General features: G+C 38.0%; 1 protein-coding gene across 2 annotated transcripts in view; it reads left to right on the forward strand.

Annotated features, from left to right (window-relative positions):
* Window positions 1–22,887, forward strand: part of SLC12A1 (solute carrier family 12 member 1) — a 47,280-nt gene that overhangs the window by 23,140 nt on the left and 1,253 nt on the right. For both annotated transcript variants that reach the window (XM_065733894.1, XM_065733895.1), the window contains exons 14-25: window positions 1,639–1,794; window positions 3,442–3,541; window positions 3,625–3,736; window positions 7,315–7,455; window positions 9,620–9,726; window positions 10,596–10,678; window positions 13,148–13,291; window positions 15,604–15,735; window positions 15,958–16,069; window positions 17,495–17,581; window positions 19,161–19,296; window positions 21,863–21,930. In XM_065733894.1, the coding sequence (XP_065589966.1) occupies window positions 1,639–1,794; window positions 3,442–3,541; window positions 3,625–3,736; window positions 7,315–7,455; window positions 9,620–9,726; window positions 10,596–10,678; window positions 13,148–13,291; window positions 15,604–15,735; window positions 15,958–16,069; window positions 17,495–17,581; window positions 19,161–19,296; window positions 21,863–21,930 (1,378 nt within the window). The remainder of the gene's footprint in view (window positions 1–1,638; window positions 1,795–3,441; window positions 3,542–3,624; window positions 3,737–7,314; window positions 7,456–9,619; window positions 9,727–10,595; window positions 10,679–13,147; window positions 13,292–15,603; window positions 15,736–15,957; window positions 16,070–17,494; window positions 17,582–19,160; window positions 19,297–21,862; window positions 21,931–22,887) is intronic.

A 22,887-nucleotide genomic window follows, 5' to 3' on the forward strand; every position in this document is an offset into this window, starting at 1 on the left:
ATGTTTCCTGCATTTATGTATGATGAAAAAGGCTTTGGTGAATCCCCCTGGAGCAAGAAAGCTCCTCCTTGGGGTGTTTTTTCCCCTCACTATCAGTCAACATAGATGGATAAAAAACCTATACTATCTCTGACCACATAAAGTAAGCAAGGTGTAGTGGGGAGTCTTTATGCCATCCACTGCCCAAACTAGTGACTTTTGCAGAAAGTTTGCAGTAGATGTGCCAAAAGTGATACAGCCCAGAAGAAAACTCACAGAACAAGAACAGTTCCCAAAACCAACACCAAGATAGCTCCACAGTGGATAGTAGCATAATTGTAGGGGATAGTACTATGAGGTCCCGTACAAGGATATCTTGAGAGTCACTCTCTACATTTGTACAGCAAGAGAAATACAGGCTTACGCATCACTACAGCAGAATAATCCACCTCAACATCATCATTAAGGACTAAAGTCTATCAGCTGAGCAGCACATTTTGGGCAAAAAGGAAAGACAATTTCCCGCTACTATGAATCAATTATTCTATTCTATAAGCAAGAAATGCATTTTTTATTTCCAGTGCGAAGAAACCTGCAGTGGTGGCATAAATGCCTACATCAACTTCCTTCCTACAGAACTGCATGGTGCCATTTGTTCAGAGGGCAGAAAAGATGAGCACTCCTGCTAATTGCCTGCCCAGCTGAACAAATGCAGATCTGCTCTACATGGCCTTAGAGCTGAGTAAAAATTACTTTTACAGACTTCGTGTACACGCATCTGATTCAACTCTGCCACTACTTAACATTTTCTGACAAAACTGAAGCCATTTTTTTTCTTTTCTCATTTCCTCCAGTTAATTTCTGCCAATTCACAGTGATAGATTATTATAATTGCAAGGCTGCAGGACAGCAAATTTCTTCACAGCAGGACCTTCCCATTCCCTCATTACAAAGATGATCCAAGACAGGGTTGTTCAGCCTCTCCTTATAACTTCAGTGTTTTTTCCTCTCTCCAAAAGGGTCCGTTCTGCAGAACACCTGGCAGAGACCTGCAAACCACGGAGGCTCACTGCTTGTCTCACTTTAATTGCTAGCAGGGGAAGGATTCAATACTGCAGCTGAAAAGCAGCAGGAATAATATCTCTTTAAAGCCAATAGCAAATTATTTTATTTTTATGCATCAAGGCCAGACAGTTTCCAAGTTTAAAATACACATGTACTCAGAATATTAGTATATACTCTCTTCTCAGCAAGCATTTAGCTCCCATTAATAAGTTCTATACATATGCATCAAAAGGACATAATAACCTATTACTTGGAGTTATAGGAAAACCTATTTTCAGTTCCGAACCACTGAACTTTAATTTGGCAAAAATATGTGTAAAAAGAACAGCCATTCAAAGCTAAGCTGGACACAGAAGAAAACAGATTATAGTGAAAGGCTTGCAAGCCCCAGTGCTCAGTGCAGATAGAAATCTGCATCAGTCAATACCTGGAAGTACCCGTTGTTACACTGCCTGAGAATTTGCATGAATCTCTCCCACCCCTTCTGACAGAACCTGAAACAAACTGTATGTGCATCTATGTGCAAAGTCAGTGGATTGCCATTTGCTCCATGTATTTTCTATTCTTACAATTCCCTCAATGTTCTTTAAACAGGTTGGAGACCCGCATTCAGATATTATAACATGTGGATATCACTTTTTGGAGCCCTGTTGTGCTGTGGTGTTATGTTTGTCATCAACTGGTGGGCAGCTCTCATCACTTATGCCATTGAACTCTTTCTGTATGTTTATGTAACATATAAGAAACCAGGTAAGGCCACAAGATGTATACTGAGTAAGTTAAGCAGCCTCACTAGACTTTATCAGAATTAATTCCTTTTGCTTTAACATCATTCTTTAGAGGAAAGCCTGGACCACCATATTAAATCCCACTTTACATAATACAGAGTAAGACAACATCCTGGCGAACTTTTGACTGTTAAACACTCATTTCAAAGATGGTTCAGGGCTTTGTCTCAACATTCCAGTATGCGCTAGTTTACTCTTATATCTTTAATAAGAGTTAATTTGGGCTTTTGCTCAAGTATCACTTGTAGCTTTTCTCCATCCAACCACAAAAACTTGCTTGAACTTTGCTATGCTCTTAGCTGTCTCATCTGAGGCCCTTACTGAAAAGGGAAACTTGCTGCCCATTATACAAAAATACAAGATGCATTATTTGTGAACTAATCTTTTTCTAGTGCCTTCCTATAATTCCTCACTAAATTAAGACAGATAGGAACATTTTACTGTTGAAAAAGATTACTTAGTAGCTCAGGAAATCATAGGAGCGGGTGTTAGAAATCTGTGCACTAACGTAGTACAGCATCAGTAGGAGACCACTTAGTCTGTTTATTCATTTCCAAGACTAAATTAACCCATATTCAAATTTCAGTGATAACCATCTAATTTACTTGTTCAGTAGAATAAGTAATTCAAAGAAAAAAGATGAGTTTCCCAACATAAGATATACTGTCACTGCCCACCTTGGGATAGCAGCCCATGGTTTGTACCTAAGTTTTCCCTTTCTCTGTTTTCTCTATTTCTGCTTGTCTCTCATACCTATTGAGATGGTATGTGGATCTCTTCCTGTAAACATTAAAGCTGTACGGAATGCACGTGTGAAAAGACAGAGTGTCAGAAATGCATTTGAAGATTGGTATCCTTCTCCTAGCGTACTGCAATGTCCTTGCTGCAAAGCAGCTGCTTAAAGTCTGGTTAAATTCACTGAAGACACTGTACAAAAGCTATCCATTTCCAGCTCTCCAAGGATAATAACTTCTGTTCAGCACTTACCTAATAACTAAGTGGTTCAGAAGAGTCTAAAATTCCTCAAAAAGGCAGCCTTTAACCTCCCTCCACTCCCTCACTTAGTTACACTGAAGTTTAGCTCTGTATCTTGGCACTGCTGGACTTGGTCTGCATTCATATAGATCTCAATGTGGAAAGTTGTTTCTCATCTGTCTCCTTCCACCAAATACCTGTACAATAGAGAAGAAAGGATATATACACCAAAATTGGTTTTGGAGAGCAACTTTTGACCCATATAGTAGAAAATAACTACTTGGAGCTGGTGGTGATCTTTCCTACTGGATTAATTTGAACTTCCTGAAGTTACATACCAAATGCATTACTCAGGGCTGTACAAACTTTATGAAACAGAGAAGAAAAATGTTTATTGAGCAGAGGAAGAGCATTGCTTATGCTTTACAGGTAAAGGATGAGATTATTCATTTGCATGTTTGCATAACCAAATCTATTCTCATGAAGCATGAAGAAGGATAGATCTGTACCTACAAAGCACAATGGAATATACTCTGCTTTGGCTCAGAGGTAACATGGTTGCTGGCTGAACTCTGTAACAGAACAAAGAAAAGCCCATGGATTAACATGCATTATTTATCTTTATTATATGCAGAAGTAAATTGGGGCTCTTCTACACAGGCACTTTGCTATATTAACGCCTTAGACAGTGCACTGGCACTAACTACAGTGGAAGACCATGTGAAAAACTTCAGGTAAGATTTCCAGTGAAAAACAGAATAGCTTATTCAGAGTAAGTACATCTCCCAATTAAATACAACCTTTTTTCTCCGAACAGACCCCAGTGCATAGCATTAACAGGAGCCCCTATGATCAGGCCTGCTCTGCTAGACATCACACACACTTTCACAAAGAACAATGGGCTGTGCATCTGTTGTGAAGTGTATACGGTAAGGTCAACTCATATAAACCTGAAAATTCAGCACCAGTGGGTGCTGCAGATCCCCATTACACATTCCACTCTCACTTGGCACACAGTGTTCCCACTGGTGCTGATGGGCTTCTGTGCAGACCGTGAAAAAGATTCATACTGAGAATGAATTTTGTCATAAGCCTTGACAAGAAAGCTATCGGCTGATACAGAGCCTGCTGGTAAATGCCTCATTGAGATGCATTTCAGAGTTCATAGCAGACGGACCAAAAAATGATAAAGGTTTGAAAAAATAAAGCATTACAAGTAAAGAATTTTTTTTAATTGATACAGTAAGGCTAAAAAATAAAATAAAATCAGGGAGGCAGAATTCTGTCAGGAATGTAGCAGAAGAGTTAAATTAACTAAGCTCTATTTCCAGCTTTGTCACTGACATGCAGTGTTGGGATTTGGCATGTAATTCAGATCTCTGAGCAGTGGTTTATCAAAATTGCAACAAAGCTAATTTTAGAGGATAAACATGCTTTTCTTAGATCTTCTCAGAAGCAAAGTCATTTCTAGCCGTAAGTAGACAGGAAATTGTGAATTTTAAAAGATGATCACCTAGGCTTTCATTAGGACAGGACTAAAAGAGATGGGCTCATTGTGTAGCAATGTATTTTAAATATTACAACAACCTTTTGAGGGAAAAAAAAAAAAGCCTGATGGCACCAAAACGTGCTGCAGAATCTAACTAATAGAAACTGTCCAGACAAGATAATGTATTCCTCCACATGAGTATAAGAATAATTCATTTGATACTGTCACTTTGAAGAGAGTATAGAAGAGCTACATGTGACTATTTCCAAATTGAATGAATCTATAAAAAGTGAATGGCCCTAATCCTTTTCTGCTGTAATTATTTGTAGCCTTTCCCCTGCACCCACTAAGTGCAGAAACAAACCCAATAAGATCCTGAAACTAAACAGCTTCAAAAATTTGAGTTTCAGCAAGTTCCATGATTTATTAGATGTTTCTCTGATATTAACACTTTCTTCATAAACCTAACATTTCACACTAGTCTATTAACAAACCCATATTTATTTTGCTAGTGTAAGCATTTTAATACTATTATTTCTCCAGTAACATAAGCTATATTTAATTTGTTTACTCATAAAATTGTGATGCAGTGAACCATCACAAATTGCAGAACTGTGATGGCAAGCAAATAATAAAATTCCTGGGAGTGGGAATGCCGAGCACTTGGAAGCAGTTTGCTGGCACAGCGCAATCTGTGAGATGTCATGCTGCCACAGAAACATGTATGGCTCCAGAAAGAGCTACGACTGGGAACCCAGACACGATGCTGAAAACTACAGCAAGAACATTTAGCCATAAAAGTAACAGCCAACGTTATTTTGCCTCAAAGTTGGCACACTGCCAGCAATGCATAAAGTTTTAAGACACTATGCTAAAGGGAAGATCTCCCATTCCCTCTTGTGCAAAGAGCAGCAAGAAGCTTTCAGAGAACATGGTAATGAATACTAATTAGGTAAAATAAATATGGCAATTTAATGTAGAAACAAATAGCTTTTAAATCATCTTTAAGGTTGTGGCTGTATGTTTGGCTTGAGCAGTGAGTTTCCAGAAAAAGGCTATTCTGCTTTTATTCCCTGCCTTCATATATTTTTGCAAGTTTAGTCTTCATCCAGATTGAAATTCATCGTACAATTGCACAAGCATTAACACTAATACAAAGGAGTGTATCTTGTCCAGTAAATGTACTATTTTAGAGAATGGTCTCTAGAAGATGATCATGCAAACTCCTACGTTCCTCCTCTTGTACTTCTCAAATAGTCACAAGAGATCTACAAAAGTGACAATGCATCAGTGAGCATCAACCCAGCCACACTGCCAGATCATTTCACAGCTTCTTTCTCAATGCTGTTTTCTCCATGGAACTTGCTGAAAATTTTGTTTTCAAGGCCTTTCCTCCTTATCTATTGGACAATGGTAATTAGCTGAAAGTAAATGTATTGCAGTTATTTCTGTGACTGTAGAAACGTATAGTGCATCCCACTTCCTTCCAGGAAGCCCAAAAACAGAATTTCAGCAAGGCTGAAAAGTTCTGAGACAAAGAAATTTGGGATTACATTCAAAAATCACCCCTTAGAAACTGATTTTGAATTAAGTGATCATATTGGAGTGAATGTCTTACAGTTTTAATTTTACACTGTTCTTGAATGAGAATAAATTTTAAGCCTACAATATGTGCTATAGAGAAAAAATGAAACTAACTCTCCCTCAGCTTTTCTAGCTTATCAGGAGAAGCTGCCATATACTAACTTATTTTAAATGTGAAAGATTTACATATGAATTTTGAAATACATTCTCCTCAGCATGAATTTAACAAGCCTTTCTAGTTTTATACTACGTGAAGCTTTTAACAATTTCTTTCATTTTTCTGTTCATTTGGAATCAAAACAGCACCTTGTCAGCACCCTCAGAAACAGAAATTTAAAAAGGAGCAAAGGAATGACTTCTGCATAAAACGTGACTCTGTAGCAAACTGATCTTCTAAACTACCTGTTTATGACAAATCAAACTGGTACCACTCTCCATGTTAGATATACAAAACACAGACAGGATTCTAAGTGCCTCCAAGCCAACTGCATACCTCTGACATGTCCAGTTACTTCTGTCTTTGGCATTGCTGGCCACACTTTCAGAGTTTACAATTCCACTCTTCCTTCAAAAACAACTACTTGTCCAACCAGTAGCGCTCCAAAGCCACTATGAGACTGGTGAATGTGATTCATCTTCACTGCAGAAGAGCAAAACTACTCCTTCAGTTTCCTAAAAGACAGGATGAAAGAGAATAAAACAGGCCTCAAACCTTAACCTCAAGCTTAAGAGCACAATCAACTAAATTTCAGACACGCTCCCACACTCATCTCTATCTTTCTAAGCTCCCTGCATGCAGACTTGACATCTTCTCTGGCCCAGACCTTTTGAGGTACCAACTGCCAAAACATTCTTCACTGATAAATCACTGTACCAGGTCTCATGACTTGGATATAAACATGGATTTGGTCTCATTAAATTAGTTGATGACCCCTGAAAGGACCTGATGACAAAGGCATTCATATCCTTGATTGTACTGCAACTACACTTTTTTTTTAGTAGATAGCAACAGAACAGTGTGCATTTAGATCTGCTGAGCTTTATTTACATAATCAGATGAGGGAGGGGTTTTATTCAGTCCTAGATTCTTCACCATAACTTAGATTCTATTTTTCTAAGACAATACAGCTCAGAGTAGCCCATCTTTCTATCTAAATCACTGTATTTAAATAGTATTAAGAGCCTCAGCCTTCTTGAGCAGAACCTGAATTATGTTAGCAGCACAGTTCTTTTCAAAGTGCTGAATCCCTGTAGATTTTTTTTGGAAATGTCTGTATATTCGTGTATATATATATATATATATATACACACACACACACACACACACATTTTTACTCTCCATTCATTCCCACAGCAGACTAGGTAACACCTTCAAAATCACTCTATGATGTATAATACAAAGCCTTCTTAATAATATGTTATTGTATCATGCAGGGACCACGCAAGCTGTGTGTTAAGGAGATGAACAGTGGCATGGCAAAAAAGCAGGCCTGGCTTACAAAGAACAAAAGAAAAGCCTTTTATGCAGCAGTGGCAGCTGACAGCTTCAGAGATGGAGTCAAAAGTCTCCTTCAAGTAAGCTTTTTGTTTACAGAACACACACAAGAGTGATACATCAAAGCATCCCTTTATGGAAAGCATTTCTGTTTGCTAGTTTAGCTGCGTACATATGGAAAATGTTGTAAATAGAGAGGGCATTATGAGGGTGCATATATTTATAATACAGGTTATTTCATAACAAGATATAGTTCCAGGCTATGGAATTATGAGACTAGGCTGGCTGGTTCTTTCCTAAACGAACAAAACAGGATTATTAAAAGAGCGAGAGAGAGAGAGGTATCATAGGACAACATGAATCTGTGCAGCTGACATGTGATACATATAAATCAGTTTGGTTTCTTGACATTACCCAACGGATTAAGTATCTAAGAATGTTCTTGTGTTCACTGAAAACTAACTGAGAAGGCTATCTAAACAAGCATGCAGTATTTTTCTCCTACTCTAAGAATACAACAGACCTCTTCCAAAAGTCTGTTTAAAATGGTTTCAAAAAAAGTAGCACAGAGGCACTATTTTTTTGTTTACCATCTTTCTCTCTCTCTCATATATCTGCATATTTAAATACGTAGGTTCTGACAAAAGATGTAGAGAAAATTCATTCTGTCAGAACCTGACGTGGATACTTCGCCTCCTGATTATGTATTGTCTCAGTAGGAGATCCCTCTAACGTTTCTAAGAACTGTCATAGTGTAACAGAAAGGAAAAGATTGACTATTTAAGCCACGAATAATTCCCTTCCAGCAGACAAAAGAATAACTTTATCATCGCTGTAATATCCTAAGGACATTTGTATTGGGCTTGCTAAGCAGGGAATCATTCAAAGCAATGCAAATGCAACAGTATTACCCAAACTTACAGTTGTTCTGAAAGTAATGCCTCCTATTTATTCCCATGCAAGTCACAACTGATACAAAGAGCACAGTAACACTATTGGAGCCAATTTTCAGCTACAAGACAAACTAATTTTTCAACGTATTCACCACCATTAGCTGATTTGTGCAATTAAGTTGATTCATTTCATGGTGTGACAGTTAGTCATGGCTACCTAGAATGTGGCTTGTCTTTCATGTTGCTGTCACCACAGCTGAAACGTACTACCTACCACCTCACTGTGCTCACTTCCACTATTCGGTCTTTATATATGCTCAGCAAGTGTCTATGAATGTCAGTGGGTGCAATTTTTTTTGTGAGGAGGAATTCAATTCCATACCTTTGCTCCATCTGCACATCCACGTCAAACGCCATTTCACCAGACTGCTCCTCTGCTGCCATCTGTTGCATGGCAACAACATGTAATGAAATATCAGCAGGGAAGTTCAACCTCCACTGCCATACCACCAATATCTGCCTCCTGAAGGCCAACGTACTGAAATAGGAGGGTTTAATTTTGGAGCAATCCTCATAGAAACAACCTCCAAGACTATGCTTCCACCTGTTTTCTTTTTGCTTACAGTAAAAATTGGTAAGCATAGTGACTTAATAAGCTGGCCTATTTGTGGGTCTCCTCCTGCAGGTTCCCTGTACATTGAGTATTTAGATTTCTGTAGAGTTCGGTTACCTGAATACAGACCTGACAGCCCTTCTTTTTCAGCATCCAGACCCAGTTCTGGGTACAATCTAATATCTTGACAAACCATTTGTTCTTGTTTATAAACTGTAGTTTTATCTATAAAGCTTGCTCAGCTAGTTTGGGACAGATAATCATTCTATTCTGTTATATTTTTTTCGAAAGAGCTTCTAAGGTCAAGGCAAAAAGAGTATATATTATTAAGAGCATATGCCTTCTCTGCACATCTGAGGTGTTCAAAAAGACAGGCCATCTATTGGGTATTCCAGACTGATAAAAGCTTTATGCTATTACATTAGAATGAGCATACAAACAGCACTTGAACTCTCTCAATTCCAAATTATTGAACCACTTTAATAAGAGCATGTCAGAAGAAATGCAAATGAATGGTAATTTAGCAAAACTACATTTCTGACATCTAAAAATCATCTATAGTTGGAATGATGTAAAGCTAATCTTTTTACACGGGTATGAGCATGAAGGACATTCACGAAATGCAGTCTAGTCACAAGCTTCTCCAGTACATTACTTCAGTTATCTTTCACCATTACTTCTCATTTACAGTAAGAGCATGTGTGTGTATGTTCTCAAGAAGTGTTTTAATATTGATAGGCCTCAGGATTGGGTAGAATGAAACCAAATACCTTGGTGATTGGATTTAAGAAGGACTGGAGAAATGCTGCTGTCACACAAGTTGAAAACTACGTGGGCGTTATACAGTAAGTAACAGACCAGCATCACCCTTTTTTACTCCTTATAGTCTGGGTTAATACAGCCTTTCCATACATAATTTGATAAGTAGAAACAATGTAAGAATATACCTAGAGATCTGGGTTCACAAACACTAGCTCTAAAACAGAAGTTTCTGTTCATTACAAAAAGCTCCATGGCTTCATGCAGCACCTAGTGAGATCTGGTTAGCAAACATCTGGCACAATCAGAGATTATGTGGCTTGACAATATTACATAAAGAAGCTGCACTGCTGTCAGCAGTGCTTTTGCAGAACTATATTTTCTCCTTTTTTTTTGTAGGCAGGAGCTCAGTGAAAAACAACCCTAATGCGCATACTTAGGGAATAAGAGAACATCATGGAATTCTTCTTTTAAGCCTAGGAGACAGAGAAAGAGCCTTGCTTCAAATCTCCTGTGTGCCAAAGGCTCAGCAGCTCTGTGGGTTGGGATTTAGCCAGAAACAGTCATTTAGAAACAGTCTTCTTGCATTCTTGTTCAAAATTCACCTGCAAAGCTGCAGCAAAACCCATCCCAGCTTTGTTATTTCCACAGAGAAGGGAGAAAAAACTACCTGCTGGCAACCTAACTCCTAAAATGCGTTGTATGAAACATCCACTTTAAGGAATAGCCTATCTTTTCCCATACCCAATGGTAGTACTCTTTTTTTTTTTAAATGAAGAAAGAAAATTGATAGAACGATACTTAATCTTGGACAATACCTCCTGCAACTTTACCCAGAACAACCCAGCACACAGCAGTAACAACTCCCACTGAGCACTAACGTTTGACCAGTTGCTCAAGGTAGCTTTCTCTCACCAACATACATTATACAAAAAGATATTCTCTTCTTTTGCAGTGATGCCTTTGATTTTGAACTTGGCATGATTATTGTCAGAATTAGCCAAGGATTTGATATATCTCAGGTCCTCCAGGTTCAAGGTATGTGTTATCTCAACATCTGAATTATATTTCACATGCATAATTGTTCCAGGCTCTGCACGAGAAAGACTGACTAATGCATTTAGTGTCACCATCTGGTTTCTAGAGTAGTTTCTACACCTGTGACCTCTACAGTTCCTCACTGCTTCTGCAGTTTCAATTCTGCCAAAAAATCCTTGCTAAAGCCAGCGTGCCCTTGCATTTACATGGTTAAGGGTTCTGCAAGCCAGAGAACTCAACTTCCAAAGCACCTCCAGCAGAGGAAAAAGCTAAAGCACAAAAAACATGCTGTGCCAGAGCAACTTGTCACTGAGCAGCATAGCTGCTTCCTGCTTGTCTTCCGCACTCTACCTATCTAAGATCTTTGTGCTGCTGGGAATTGGAAAACTATGCCTTCATTGACCCAACTTGAAATCACAGGAAGCACCAATTCTCCTTTTCACTTTTATGTTCGTTCTTCCTCAGATTAGCAGCACATATCCCTCAGATGGGAGAACCTTCCCCCATGCAGTTCAGGAAAAATGCCATCCGGATTGAAAATGTAGATAGAAAGCACACAGCTGTATCTAAACAAAGGGCTTTCAAGAATGACATACAACGGTGGCCATGGTTTTCCTCTTTAGGACACAAGAGTCCTAGTGGTTCTTCACAGATGCTGGTGAGGGAACAGCTCTATTTAGGGACCCCATTAGAACAGTAATTATGTTTTCTGTACCTTCCCACTTACTTTACTTGAGCAGACGGATACAACCTAAACCTAGAGATTACTCCCACTGTCCCATGTTCTCCTCACCAGAGAAAGTTTTGGTGATATATGTTAGATGAAACGTGTAGACAAGAATAGTGTAGACAAGAACAGAGGCGCTCATAGAAAAGGAGAATGGCGACTCTCTGCTGCCGCCTGCTGCATATTCCCTCCACCTTCTTTTCATAGCATCCCTGAGCTGCTGGCAGACCGCGCTCTCGGCTGCTGGAAGAACACCCGGAAGGACACAAGAATCCGAACTCAGATAAATAAAACTGAATCTAGCTCCTCCCTAGTCTTCCTCCGTTCCTCTAAGAAGGGTGGATTCCAGGATAAGGCAGCCCTCAAACGCAGATCACCTAAGAATTAAAAAGTTCCAGAAACACCTTAAAAATATTTAAAAAATGGGTATGTGAATATTCACCTAGCAGCGTCCCTGACAACCTGATGTGCATGGAGAGCTGCGGTACAAAATAAGAGCTTAAGAAAATATTCCAAACAGGTCGATCCTTTCCCCACCCCAGTGATACCTCCAGCAGCCTACCATCTTTGCATGCTGTAAATTGGAAACTGACTGATGAAAAAATACGTTAGTTAGAACACCAGTGAAACTATAGCAAGTACCAATTGCTAAGATTCTAGAAATAAGAGTTTGAAACAGTGGGGAAAAAAGGAAAATCCTGAAATATACAGGAGTCCTTTGAAGCAGATGCAGTCTCTGAAACAGAAAAGATTATTTTCTATTTGCTATGAAATTCTGTTCAAGTGAGAAAGTGAAAATCTATTTCTGAATAACCATTAAGTTAGTGGTTATCATCAGCTCTAATAATTAGAATCCATGACAACCATATGCTTCTAAAGTAAAAGAAATTATACTCATTTATGTTGGCAATTGAGTGTGCCAGCAGCGCTTATGATGTCTAGCTGATGAGCCTTTTTCTTTGTTTTAAAAACCAAAAAAATCCCTTAAAATTTACCTCACTCTTAGTCCACATATGACTCAATTCCTCTTGAAAAAAGCCTCTTGCAGGTCAATGCTTGTATCATATTAATTAGCACCTCATCATAATATATCCCACAATAACACACGGTACTTTTTCCTCAATAGAAGCCTCAAATTGCTAAGATGGAATTGATCTTTTATATTACTGAATTTACAGAACTGTTTAGCTAAATCTTATCTCTTTGCAGCAAATGCCAAAAGAAAACAGTAAGAAACTTTTCAGCATAGAAACTGATAACATATTCAGTATCCTTATGCTTTTCCACAAATCTCAAGTCCAAAGTGATGCAGCCTTGTTCTTAGACCAGAGGCCCAAAGGCTTAAACTGAATACATCAGTTTCTCACTTTAGAAAAACAGTTTTCCTACTGCGTTTTCAAATTTTCAACCCACAAACATAACTAAATATACAGTGTATTTCATGTGACCATGAAAAACGATAATACTGAAACTGAACTGGAAAAGGAAATCTGAGAAAAGTTAACTAGCATTTTAGTACACAATGCTGCAAAAGGCGTGGGTATTCTGTGTTAAGGATTCCAGAGGTGAAATCAGCTTCCTCTTCCCCATTCCTATGCAAGAATAGGCTATTTCTCCCAGCAGCTTTACACTGTGTACTAAGACTTACAACAGCAATTACAGCATCACTATTATTTCAACAAGTGATTTTATTTAAAATAGAAAATGATGTGTTCACAGTTCCCTTGTTTTCCAATATACAGAGGAATTAGAGAAGTTGGAGCAGGAGAGATTGGCACTGGAAGCTACAATTAAAGAAAATGAATTTGAAGAAGAAAAAAGTGGCATCTGTGGATTCTTCAGAAAAGCCAGACAGCTCAATATCACAAAACATGAAGCAAAGAATGGTAAGATCAAAGGAGAACTTCTCCCTGACTCTTTAATTCATCACACTCTCATCAATATGCAGAAACTGGACTTTAACTCCAAGGCCACAGCTCCCAAGCCACACAGAAACTCCTGAAATAAGGCCTCTCCTGTGCAAACATGCCTTGGTGGCTACACTATAGTCCAGAATAGAACATCCTCCTGAGGTAGAAGACCCTACCTTGTACAGTACAATTCCTGCCTGCCCACATTCACTACACAGACTTCAAAAGCTCTGAGTTGAAAAGTCTATCTGTCAAAAACAGTACATGATTATTAATGCTTGAGGAACACAGATCAAGTCTTATTTTTTACAGCGTATTCTCTGTTTTTAAACAAAGATGCTTTCTTTTCCCTCTAAAGAAAACAGGAACACACGCAAAACACTCAGGGATGAAGTAATCTCCCTTTATTCAACATTAAAACACACACACACACAAACACGCACTATCCAGCTGGAAAACAGGTAAAAACAGTACTACTGCTCTATATTCTAAGTATAATTTCACAAAAACATAAAAATGAAAGTGGTAAAAATAGTGGAAGTACATATACAGCATGTGGTAAAATAGCTAATTAACACAACATAAATGTACAGTTTATGAAATCAAAATTACATTACAGATACAGTAAAATGACATAGAAGCACAGACAAAATTAAAGGTCTTGTTTCAGAATTGCTAGGCTGCAATGATAATGACCCACCTGAAGCTATGGTTGTATGCAGATAAGTGTTTTCAGAAATTTCACCTGCAGAGTCTATTACATCTGGCTGTGAATGCAGCTCCCAGAGGTATCAAGAAGATCTACAGACTGAAAACACAAAATTTTGTTATTCTTTACTTCACAGACTTCAGTTCATTTTGCAGGCTTCAGTAGAATATATTTTTATAAAAAGAAATACCAAGAAGTGTGCACCCTTTCTTCAAATGCCCTGTTTATTTAGTTCAGAAAGGCATAGAATACGTAATATGCTTTGGCTCTATATTTGAGATAAATGATGTTAATATCTCTGTGTCTCCATTTTGCTTAAACTCTCATCCTCTCCAAAGTTGTTGCATCTTCCAGCATAAATGTTACAACCACAGAGGAAACCCCACAGCTTCTTTAGAACTGTTGCATACAAGCTGTTGCATATAGGAAAAGGAACAAAGCAACCTGGCTGAGTATAATCTCTAAGGAAGCCTGTCTGCTCCATTTATAATACTGTTCTGACATTGTATTTTTTTAAGACATTGGAAGAGAAGCAGTAATAAAGCCACAGGCTTCAAAAGATGGAATTAGAGATGCTGTTAATGCATAGACAGCCAAGCAAAGAGCAAGAAGCAAAGTTTATTTTCAGTTTATAACAACCTTCTCGAGCACACAGAAGTTGTCATCCATGCTTATGTTTTCTGCCTTCTAGTCTTAGTCTACCCTGTGCACTTGCTGTAACCAGTTAGCTTTAGTGTTTACTGTTCATTTTATGAAGTTCTGTACTTTACAACAGACAAGTTGAATGACACCAATAGTCATTCATTTTTAAAATCTATCCAGTATTTCTTAATTGCTTTTGAAAGTGCCAATGAAATCTGGGATAGTTAAGATCCAGAGAACAAACAATCAGATAAACCTTTTGAACACATTACAATCTAGTGACAGCATTACAAATGCTTTGTTTCCTGTGTGCTCTGGTACATCAGGAGTTCGTACTACCCATGCTGTCAGCATCTCTAGTTTTAGAATATAGGAATTATAGCAGAAGCAAGCCAGGCCCTTAAACAAGTATTTCACATCTGTTGAATTTTTAACAAGACAGTCTAATAAAAGAAAGCAAATCCATGCGACAGACATTTTTATAGTTCCTCACCTTGATTCAGGCAGCAGAATACTGTCACGCATTTCCTGGAGATGAGTTCTTGTTCCTTATAAGGACAACAGCCAGTTCTACTTATGTAAGCTTAAACAAATGTGGAAGCACTCACAGATCTGAGGTATCAATAAGTTTAATACCTTTAAAAATCTGATGGTCATCATCATACAAACATGCCAGGTTAGAGAAACAACAGACTGTCTGAGTTCTGATAAACCCAAACAAATAGTTTTTTCCTAACTAAAAGGCAAATGAGAGCAAGGTTAGACAAAACTTCACAAATCTTTTTTCTTTTATTTTTGTACAAAGAAATTGGAAAAAAAAATACAGTGAACATAACAAAACAAAAAAAGTCCTTGTTTTTTCTCCAGTTGACTGCCTATAGCTATTCAGGGCCTAACTTCTCAGAAATCCTGCTGCATCTTCTCTATCTCTTTTCAGAGAGCACCATTAACACAATACAGTCGATGCATGTGGGAGAATTCAATCAGAAGCTTCTAGAAGCCAGCACTCAATTTAAAAAGAAACAAGGAAAAGGCACAATTGACATCTGGTGGCTGTTCGATGATGGAGGTAAGGAATTAATGTAAGAACCACAGGAAGAGAGATTTCTATGTTGCCACACAAAAACATTTTGGAATGTGCACAAAATTGTTTTAAAATTACGTAGTTAAGTTTATCGTGAAATACTTTAAACAGACAAAAAACATCTCCCACTCTGGCAGTGTTAAAGATGGCATTTTTACTACACAATGCACTAATTTTGTCTTCCTGCAATTTTCTATCTTCATCTAGGTCTAACAATCCTAATTCCTTACATTCTAACTATCAGGAAGAAGTGGAAAAATTGCAAATTAAGGATCTTCACTGGAGGAAAAGTCAATAGGATTGAAGAAGAAAAACTAGTGTAAATATACCTATTTAACCTCACTGTTTAAAGAGTTTGAAGTGATGAATGTAATGCATTACAGCAGGAAGCTGGAATCACTCAGCACAGCTGGTTTGTTGTACTGCGGGCAGTTCTGAAAGAAAAACAAAGTACCTTAAAGAAAGGTGCTGAGTTCATGGCATGGCCCTTAAGGCTCAGCGTAAATGGTCATTACCAAAGAAAACTCACATCCAGATATTTTCCCATTAACAGCTCATATTCCCTTCTTCAAGAAGAGCACTCTGCACACTGTAATGAGATTATCATTTGTTTTATGGGATTTACATGAGATTATCTAGTTAACAGTAAGTGAAATTGTACATGATGCTTCTCATATGCAAATATCTTAGCCCACATGAATATAATTAACCATAGCAAAATGTAAGGAAGGTGAAGATCCAGTTAATCAACTTAAGACCAAGTTACTTGACTTTGTTAAAAAGTCTAGACTTCATAATTATTTGCCTTCAAGCAAATGGAAGGCACTAATATAAGCTTATTATAGTCATCACTGCATGTAGGACCTTTCCTTCTGAAGCACTTAAACTAGAAGTGCGGCCATTTCACTACCAGACGAAGTAGGCAGTTTAAGATGAAAATCTGGGATAGATGCTACTTCTTAACTAAATACATAGTGCTAATACTTCTTTATCTCCATTTAAAACTCCAGTGGAAAGCAGACAAGATAGATGCAGACAGAACAGGAGTAAGAATTTAGTCAGCATCAGTAAGATTACAGCACTGTGTCCCATCAAGACAGCTGCCACAGGCTTTGCTTTCACACAAAGGTAATCTTTATGGAGGACAGTTCCTCCTCACTGCTGTGGTACTGCCAATTGTAAGGACTACCCTAAAGTTCATGTCCTTATGTAGAACAGATATGTATGTGTTTCCAGAAAAGAAAAAAATATAGGAGTTTCCAACCATATTTAGATGAAAAGCAAAACTGACTTAACTCTCTAAAATCAGCATGAACACACAAAGCTGTAAAGCATTCCTACTGTCAATTGGTGCAGAAAATATGTAAAGACAACATTTGAGTAGATCAATATAAATTCATATAAAAATATTTTAAGCATCTCACATCAACACTCTGGACCACGTTTTCACTAAAACATACAATACCAGTATTGTACTTACTCCAAGCATTTTTCCAAAACGTAAACACTCTTCAGTTTTTGTTATTTTCATATATCATCGTTTAAATAAATTACACTAAAGCGATCACATCAATCCATTTCTGTAATTGGAAACTGAAACACTAACTAGGGCATTTAAAGTACTTTGTCATATAGTTAAAGATAATGAGACAAGTGCATTTGATATCTTAACTCATTTATGAGTGCTCCTTGATGCAAGGCACTCAGAAATACAGTGATAAAATATTATCTCTTTTGTTTTCAGGATGGCTTCACTTCTAAGCAAATTTAGAATAAAATTTGCTGACATTAATATCATTTGTGATATCAATATGAAACCCAACAAAGAGAGGTAAGAAACATTACCAAAGTGCATTACTTAGGAGACGTCTATCAGGAGCTTGTTTCTTGTATACTGAGCTTTAAAAGAAGAAGAAGAAAGAACAGTTACTTTACTGCAATCATTTCCCAAGTACCTGCAGCAGGATAAAAAAGAAAAACATTTAAACAATCATAATCCAACGCGTCAAAACTATAGACAGCCTTTTTCTACATGTTGCAATGATAAGACATAATTTTAATGAAGACTAACTAGACACTATACTTAAGAGCCACTACATTTAACAGGCATTTTATAATGGCTTTTCATATCTATTAGTTAGCAATACACCTCATCATATTATCCAGTCAGTCACAGTTCTCCTCACTTTTTCTGGGTTTTACCATGCATTCGTAAACTTAACTTTCTGGTCAAAAATAAGCATACTTTTTCCTTTCCCCGTGAGCATAATATTACAATATACTCCCATTACTCAAATACAGTGAAGTTAAAGTGCATTATTTTTTTCATTTTATTTATCTATGGAATTAATGTTCTCAGGTGAGAGTCAGGAAGTTGGTAAGATAGCGCTCAGGAAACTGCCTCCAACTGTATAAGCTACACTTATTTTCAGGTCTATTCCACTGCTAAACATTTTGCTCTCCACAGCAAATTATAAAAAATAATAACAATAATAACAGTAATCCAAGATATTCTAGGGTTCTCGCTTTCTAAGCATCTCTCCATAGCGATAGCCTATTTCTTCTATTATGTGCATATAAAAGTATATAGTGCTTTGCTCAGGGAACAACTGAATCCTAACTTACAGTATAGCTCTTGGTCCTAAAGAATCTCTGCAAAATGTTCTCATCTTACTATCCTCTCTTCCAACCCATCCCTTACTCAATAGTCCAGAGATATTTCAAAGGGTTCCCCTTCTCCTCCCAAAGTTTTCCACCAAGGTGGAAAGTGCACCAAGTGCAACCTAAGGTTAGTTTCTTAATCCTTTTAGGCCCCCAGATTTCCCCATACATAGCACAGAATATAAAACACACATTAACAAAAATAGAAACACATTGGTGTTAACGTAACATAAACTTCCTGGAGTCTCTGTGGGACAAGTAGGGAAGTATAGCAGGATGATAAGCTTCTCCAGATAACGACAGTCAAAAGTTTCACAAATTAAGAGAGAAACTGTGGAAAAGTTGGAAAACAAATACAAATCTGAACTCCCTACAGCAAAAAAAAAACAAACTTTTGGATTTCCCTCAACCCCTTGCTACAGAAGATTTACCTCATCTGTTTTTCTGTTTCATTACATCTGTGACAGTAAAACTGTACAACCAGGAAAATGCAGCAAATTCTCTGCAACTGTAACAGGCTAAACAGTTTTGTTATCCTCAAATAACCTTTTAGTCACCCTCAAATTACCTCAACACATTGAAGAAGTACAGATAAAACTTGGGGCATAATGCAGCAAAGAACAGTTAAAGTTTTCACATGTTTTTAAGCTACATTTATAGTCATTGGGGCCTGCCATACACAGTATCTACAAAATAAGTTAGCGAGTGCATATCCTGAAGCAAGGCCTCCTTTGTTACTCCTGTTTCAGCTGGAAATTCTTTGAAGAGATGATTGAACCATATCGCCTCCGTGAAAGCTGCAAAGATATAACAACTGCTGAGAAATTAAAGCGAGAGACTCCATGGAAAATTACAGATGCAGAGCTGGAAGCATTCAAAGAAAAGGTAAAGCCTTGCCTACTTTTTTACTCTTGTATATAGAGCATATTCTTATGCTCTAGACCAGATGTTTGGAGTTATTAGCAAGAAAATATGAAATACCAGATATGCAATTAGAAGCATGGCATGTTATAACCTGTATTGATATTTACAAATTGGATTTATGTTGTGAACACTGGAGGTCTGTTATGACTGCATTATTCAGCACTCTGTAAGACCTTGGAACGTTCACAAAGTATTTTCCAGGCCAGTGAGGAGCTCTGCCCACATTCAAAGCCAGCCAGATGAAAGCCATTTCTAAACCAGAAGCCAGAGTAGTGCGCTAAGCCTGAGCTAATAAGATCTGCTGAGAGGTTTCACAGAATTGTAGGGGTTGGAAGGGACCTCTAGAGATCATCTAGTCCATCCCCCAGTTTATTGGACTAGTTTATTACACAGTTGCACTGTTTAGAGTCTGAATGAACAGTTCCAAACATTAATCACTTTGGGAAATTTAGCACTGAACTCTACAACCATCTCTAGCAGTTTGCCCAAAAGGCAAGATTTAACATGGATTCTTACTTCAATGGGCTAAGTTTAAACCTGCCAACAATGAAGGAACTCACACACAGTTTGGAGATGTTTTGAGGCTGGTGCTGGCTGATCCAGTAAACTGGAGTCTGGGATGCACTTCAAAATTGTTGGAATGCACCTTTTTAGCAGAGATCTCCCAGGCTTCAGCAGGCCAGTGCTGACATGTTATTGAGAAGTGCTCATTCTTAAGAGACAAGTTCTGCTGCAACTCTCAGAGAATGAATCTAGCAATCTCATTTACGGTTCCTGCTGGATTAACCTGAGTGCACTTGGAGTTTAGTTATCTCCACTTTATGGTGCTGGTAAGTTCTTCAAGTGGAGCAAGGATTATGAGTCAGAGCTCAGAGCTGTCAAGGGTCACAGCCTGACATATTAACATAAGCTGAAATCAATGGTGATTTAAGATTACACACCATAGTACTGACTGCAGCAGCTGGGAAGCAGACTGGCTGCTCACTGCATTACCCTTTTCACAGATTGGATAGCCAGCAAAAAGTTACGGTAGTCAGCTGCCTGCAGAAAAATTTTAAAAACACTCTTGGCATAAATCAAAGCCTGAAAGTCTGAGTCCTTAGGACATCTCCATAAAAAAAAGACTCCCAGATGTCAGCACTTGCATGCAGAAACAATGACAACGCAACAGGAGGAACGATAAATATCAACATACACACACATTTATATAACAGTTAGGTTTGGTCCTGTCTGGTCACTGCCTGAAGAACCAAGACAAAAACCTCCATGTTTAAAGCAGTCAGCAATACGATAAAAGGCTAAATCTATGAATTAATGGCAGCAAAAACAGCTTAGCTGACATACCCAGAAAGACATGCCTCTTATCTTCAGCAGTAAGTTCTGGGATTTTATGGAGGACATTAGAAAACACTTAAAATTCAAAATTCAAGGAAAAAAATAAAATAAAGCTGCACTACAAGTAAAGGGTGATGTTATAGGATTACTCTGTTAAGATAACAACTGACTAACGTAAGAGCATTTTTACTTACATAACACAGGTAAAATGAGTTAAATTTCTTCAGAGAAGGAAAAAGTAAAGGAGGAAAAAAATGTCTTTTACCTTCTTTACTGAAAGAAAAAGGTTAATTTATGACATCAGTTGAGGTACATCTATGTCCCATGCTGCAATCTCGCTGCTCTGCTCCCTTGTTCTCTATCACTTCTGCTGCGTGTGCACTTAAAAACTTAGAGTGTCTGATCCTAACCAGAGTAATCTCAGCTGAATCCCAGAATAACAGTCACTTAACAATGTAAAAAACATCCATACAGATACATAATGCATAAAGCAGCTGTTTTGGAGAACAGTTTCTACAGGATGTCAGTGTAATTACAGAATCACGGAGACCTCAGGAGATCATGGAGTCCAACCCCCTGCTACAGCAGGTTCCCTACAGCAGGTTGCACAGGTCGGTGTCCAGACAGTGCCTGAATATCTCCATAGAAGGAGACTCCACCACCTCTCTGTGCAGCCTGTTCCAGTCCTCCATCACCCAAACTGTAAAGAAGTTCCTCCTCATGTTTGTATGGAACTTCCTATGTTTTAGGCCACTGCTCCTTATCCTATCATTATGCACCACCAAGAAGAGCCTGGCCACATCTCTTTGCAGACCAACACTGACAAACAGATGAACAGCACCAAACAATAGCACAGGAGTCTCTGAATGGTTCCCAAACAGCTACACTACATAGCCCAACACTTAAAAACTATGTCTGATCTAGCTGTGGTACTGGATGTACTGCAGCCAGTACAAAAACAATCTCCATTCCCAAGAAATCTTAAACAGTCGTGAATGACTCTGGCCCCTGGGTGACAAGACAAATCAAGAACATCGTAGGAGAGGCTCATAGTCTGCCTTCTCTGTCCTTTTGGATCATAGAGCAGACCAGGCCCCCAGAGCTGCCAATGCAGTAACAGAAAATCAAGTGGGCAATGGGTTGGACTGCAGATCACTGACTGAATCTTTAACCCATGTTTTGATTTAAACAGAGTTACCGCCAAGTTCGTTTGAATGAACTCTTACAAGAGCATTCGAGGGCAGCTAACCTCATTGTCCTGTGAGTTGCACAATTTTATCTTTGACTTGGAGAATAATCTGATGTGAGCGGGGATTCTGGACTAGATCAACAGAAATACTTGTATTAACTCATTGAGGGGAAAGTTACTTTTTAAGCATGTTCTGAAGAGCTTAAATCCAGGCTGACAGTTCTCTGGGACTACACTAAATATGAACCTCTCCTCATACTCCTTCATAACTTAAAGTAAATCTCTGAAAATGTGTCAAAAATGTAATCTTCACATCCCACTCTACAAGTAGAGTATTACACCTGCTTACAAGTAGAGTATTACACCTGCTTACAAGTAGAGTATTACACCTGCTTACCCACTGCAGGAAATACTCATTATGCTTCCCTCCCCCTACTCTCTCTCAAGCCATTAAGGACACAAAGTTTGAGAAAAGATTCTTCTGGTTTGCACATAATCAATAGAGTTGTTAGCCAAGATCGACTTTAAGCTATGTGAAACTGAGTAAGATGATGAACTGCATAAAGAAAAACCTTACCAATAAAGAAACAAAAATCCATTTTCAGACCAGTTTTCAGAAAGTTTAGACATTTTCTTAAATATAGTCAGTAAATAAGTATTTCTAGTACACAGATAAACCTCTCTGGCCCTCTTAATTGGGTCTCAGAATAGGAGCAATCATGTAATATTTACCATGAATGGAATCATACATCCAAACTTCTATCTCACAGTATCTACACATCAGGAGATACTGATGGGCTGCAGAAAAAGTGCACGTACTGTACCTTTTTTCTTTTTTTCATTTCCTTGTGCATGGAGCTTTATGGTGCTGAAAATGCTTCTTTATCTATTCAGGGGAAAGATATTCTCAAGCAGTTCATATTCACTAAAAATAGCCATGTTAATGGCATTAACCAGGTGACCAAGAGTTTGCAAGATTAAGACCTGGTGTTAGCTTTGTGCTTTCCAAGATGAAAATAATCAGATAG

This window comes from Cyrtonyx montezumae, unplaced genomic scaffold (assembly GCF_038088225.1).
Source record: "Cyrtonyx montezumae isolate F1298 unplaced genomic scaffold, pur_monq_1.0 scaffold_17, whole genome shotgun sequence".
NCBI lineage: Eukaryota > Metazoa > Chordata > Aves > Galliformes > Odontophoridae > Cyrtonyx > Cyrtonyx montezumae.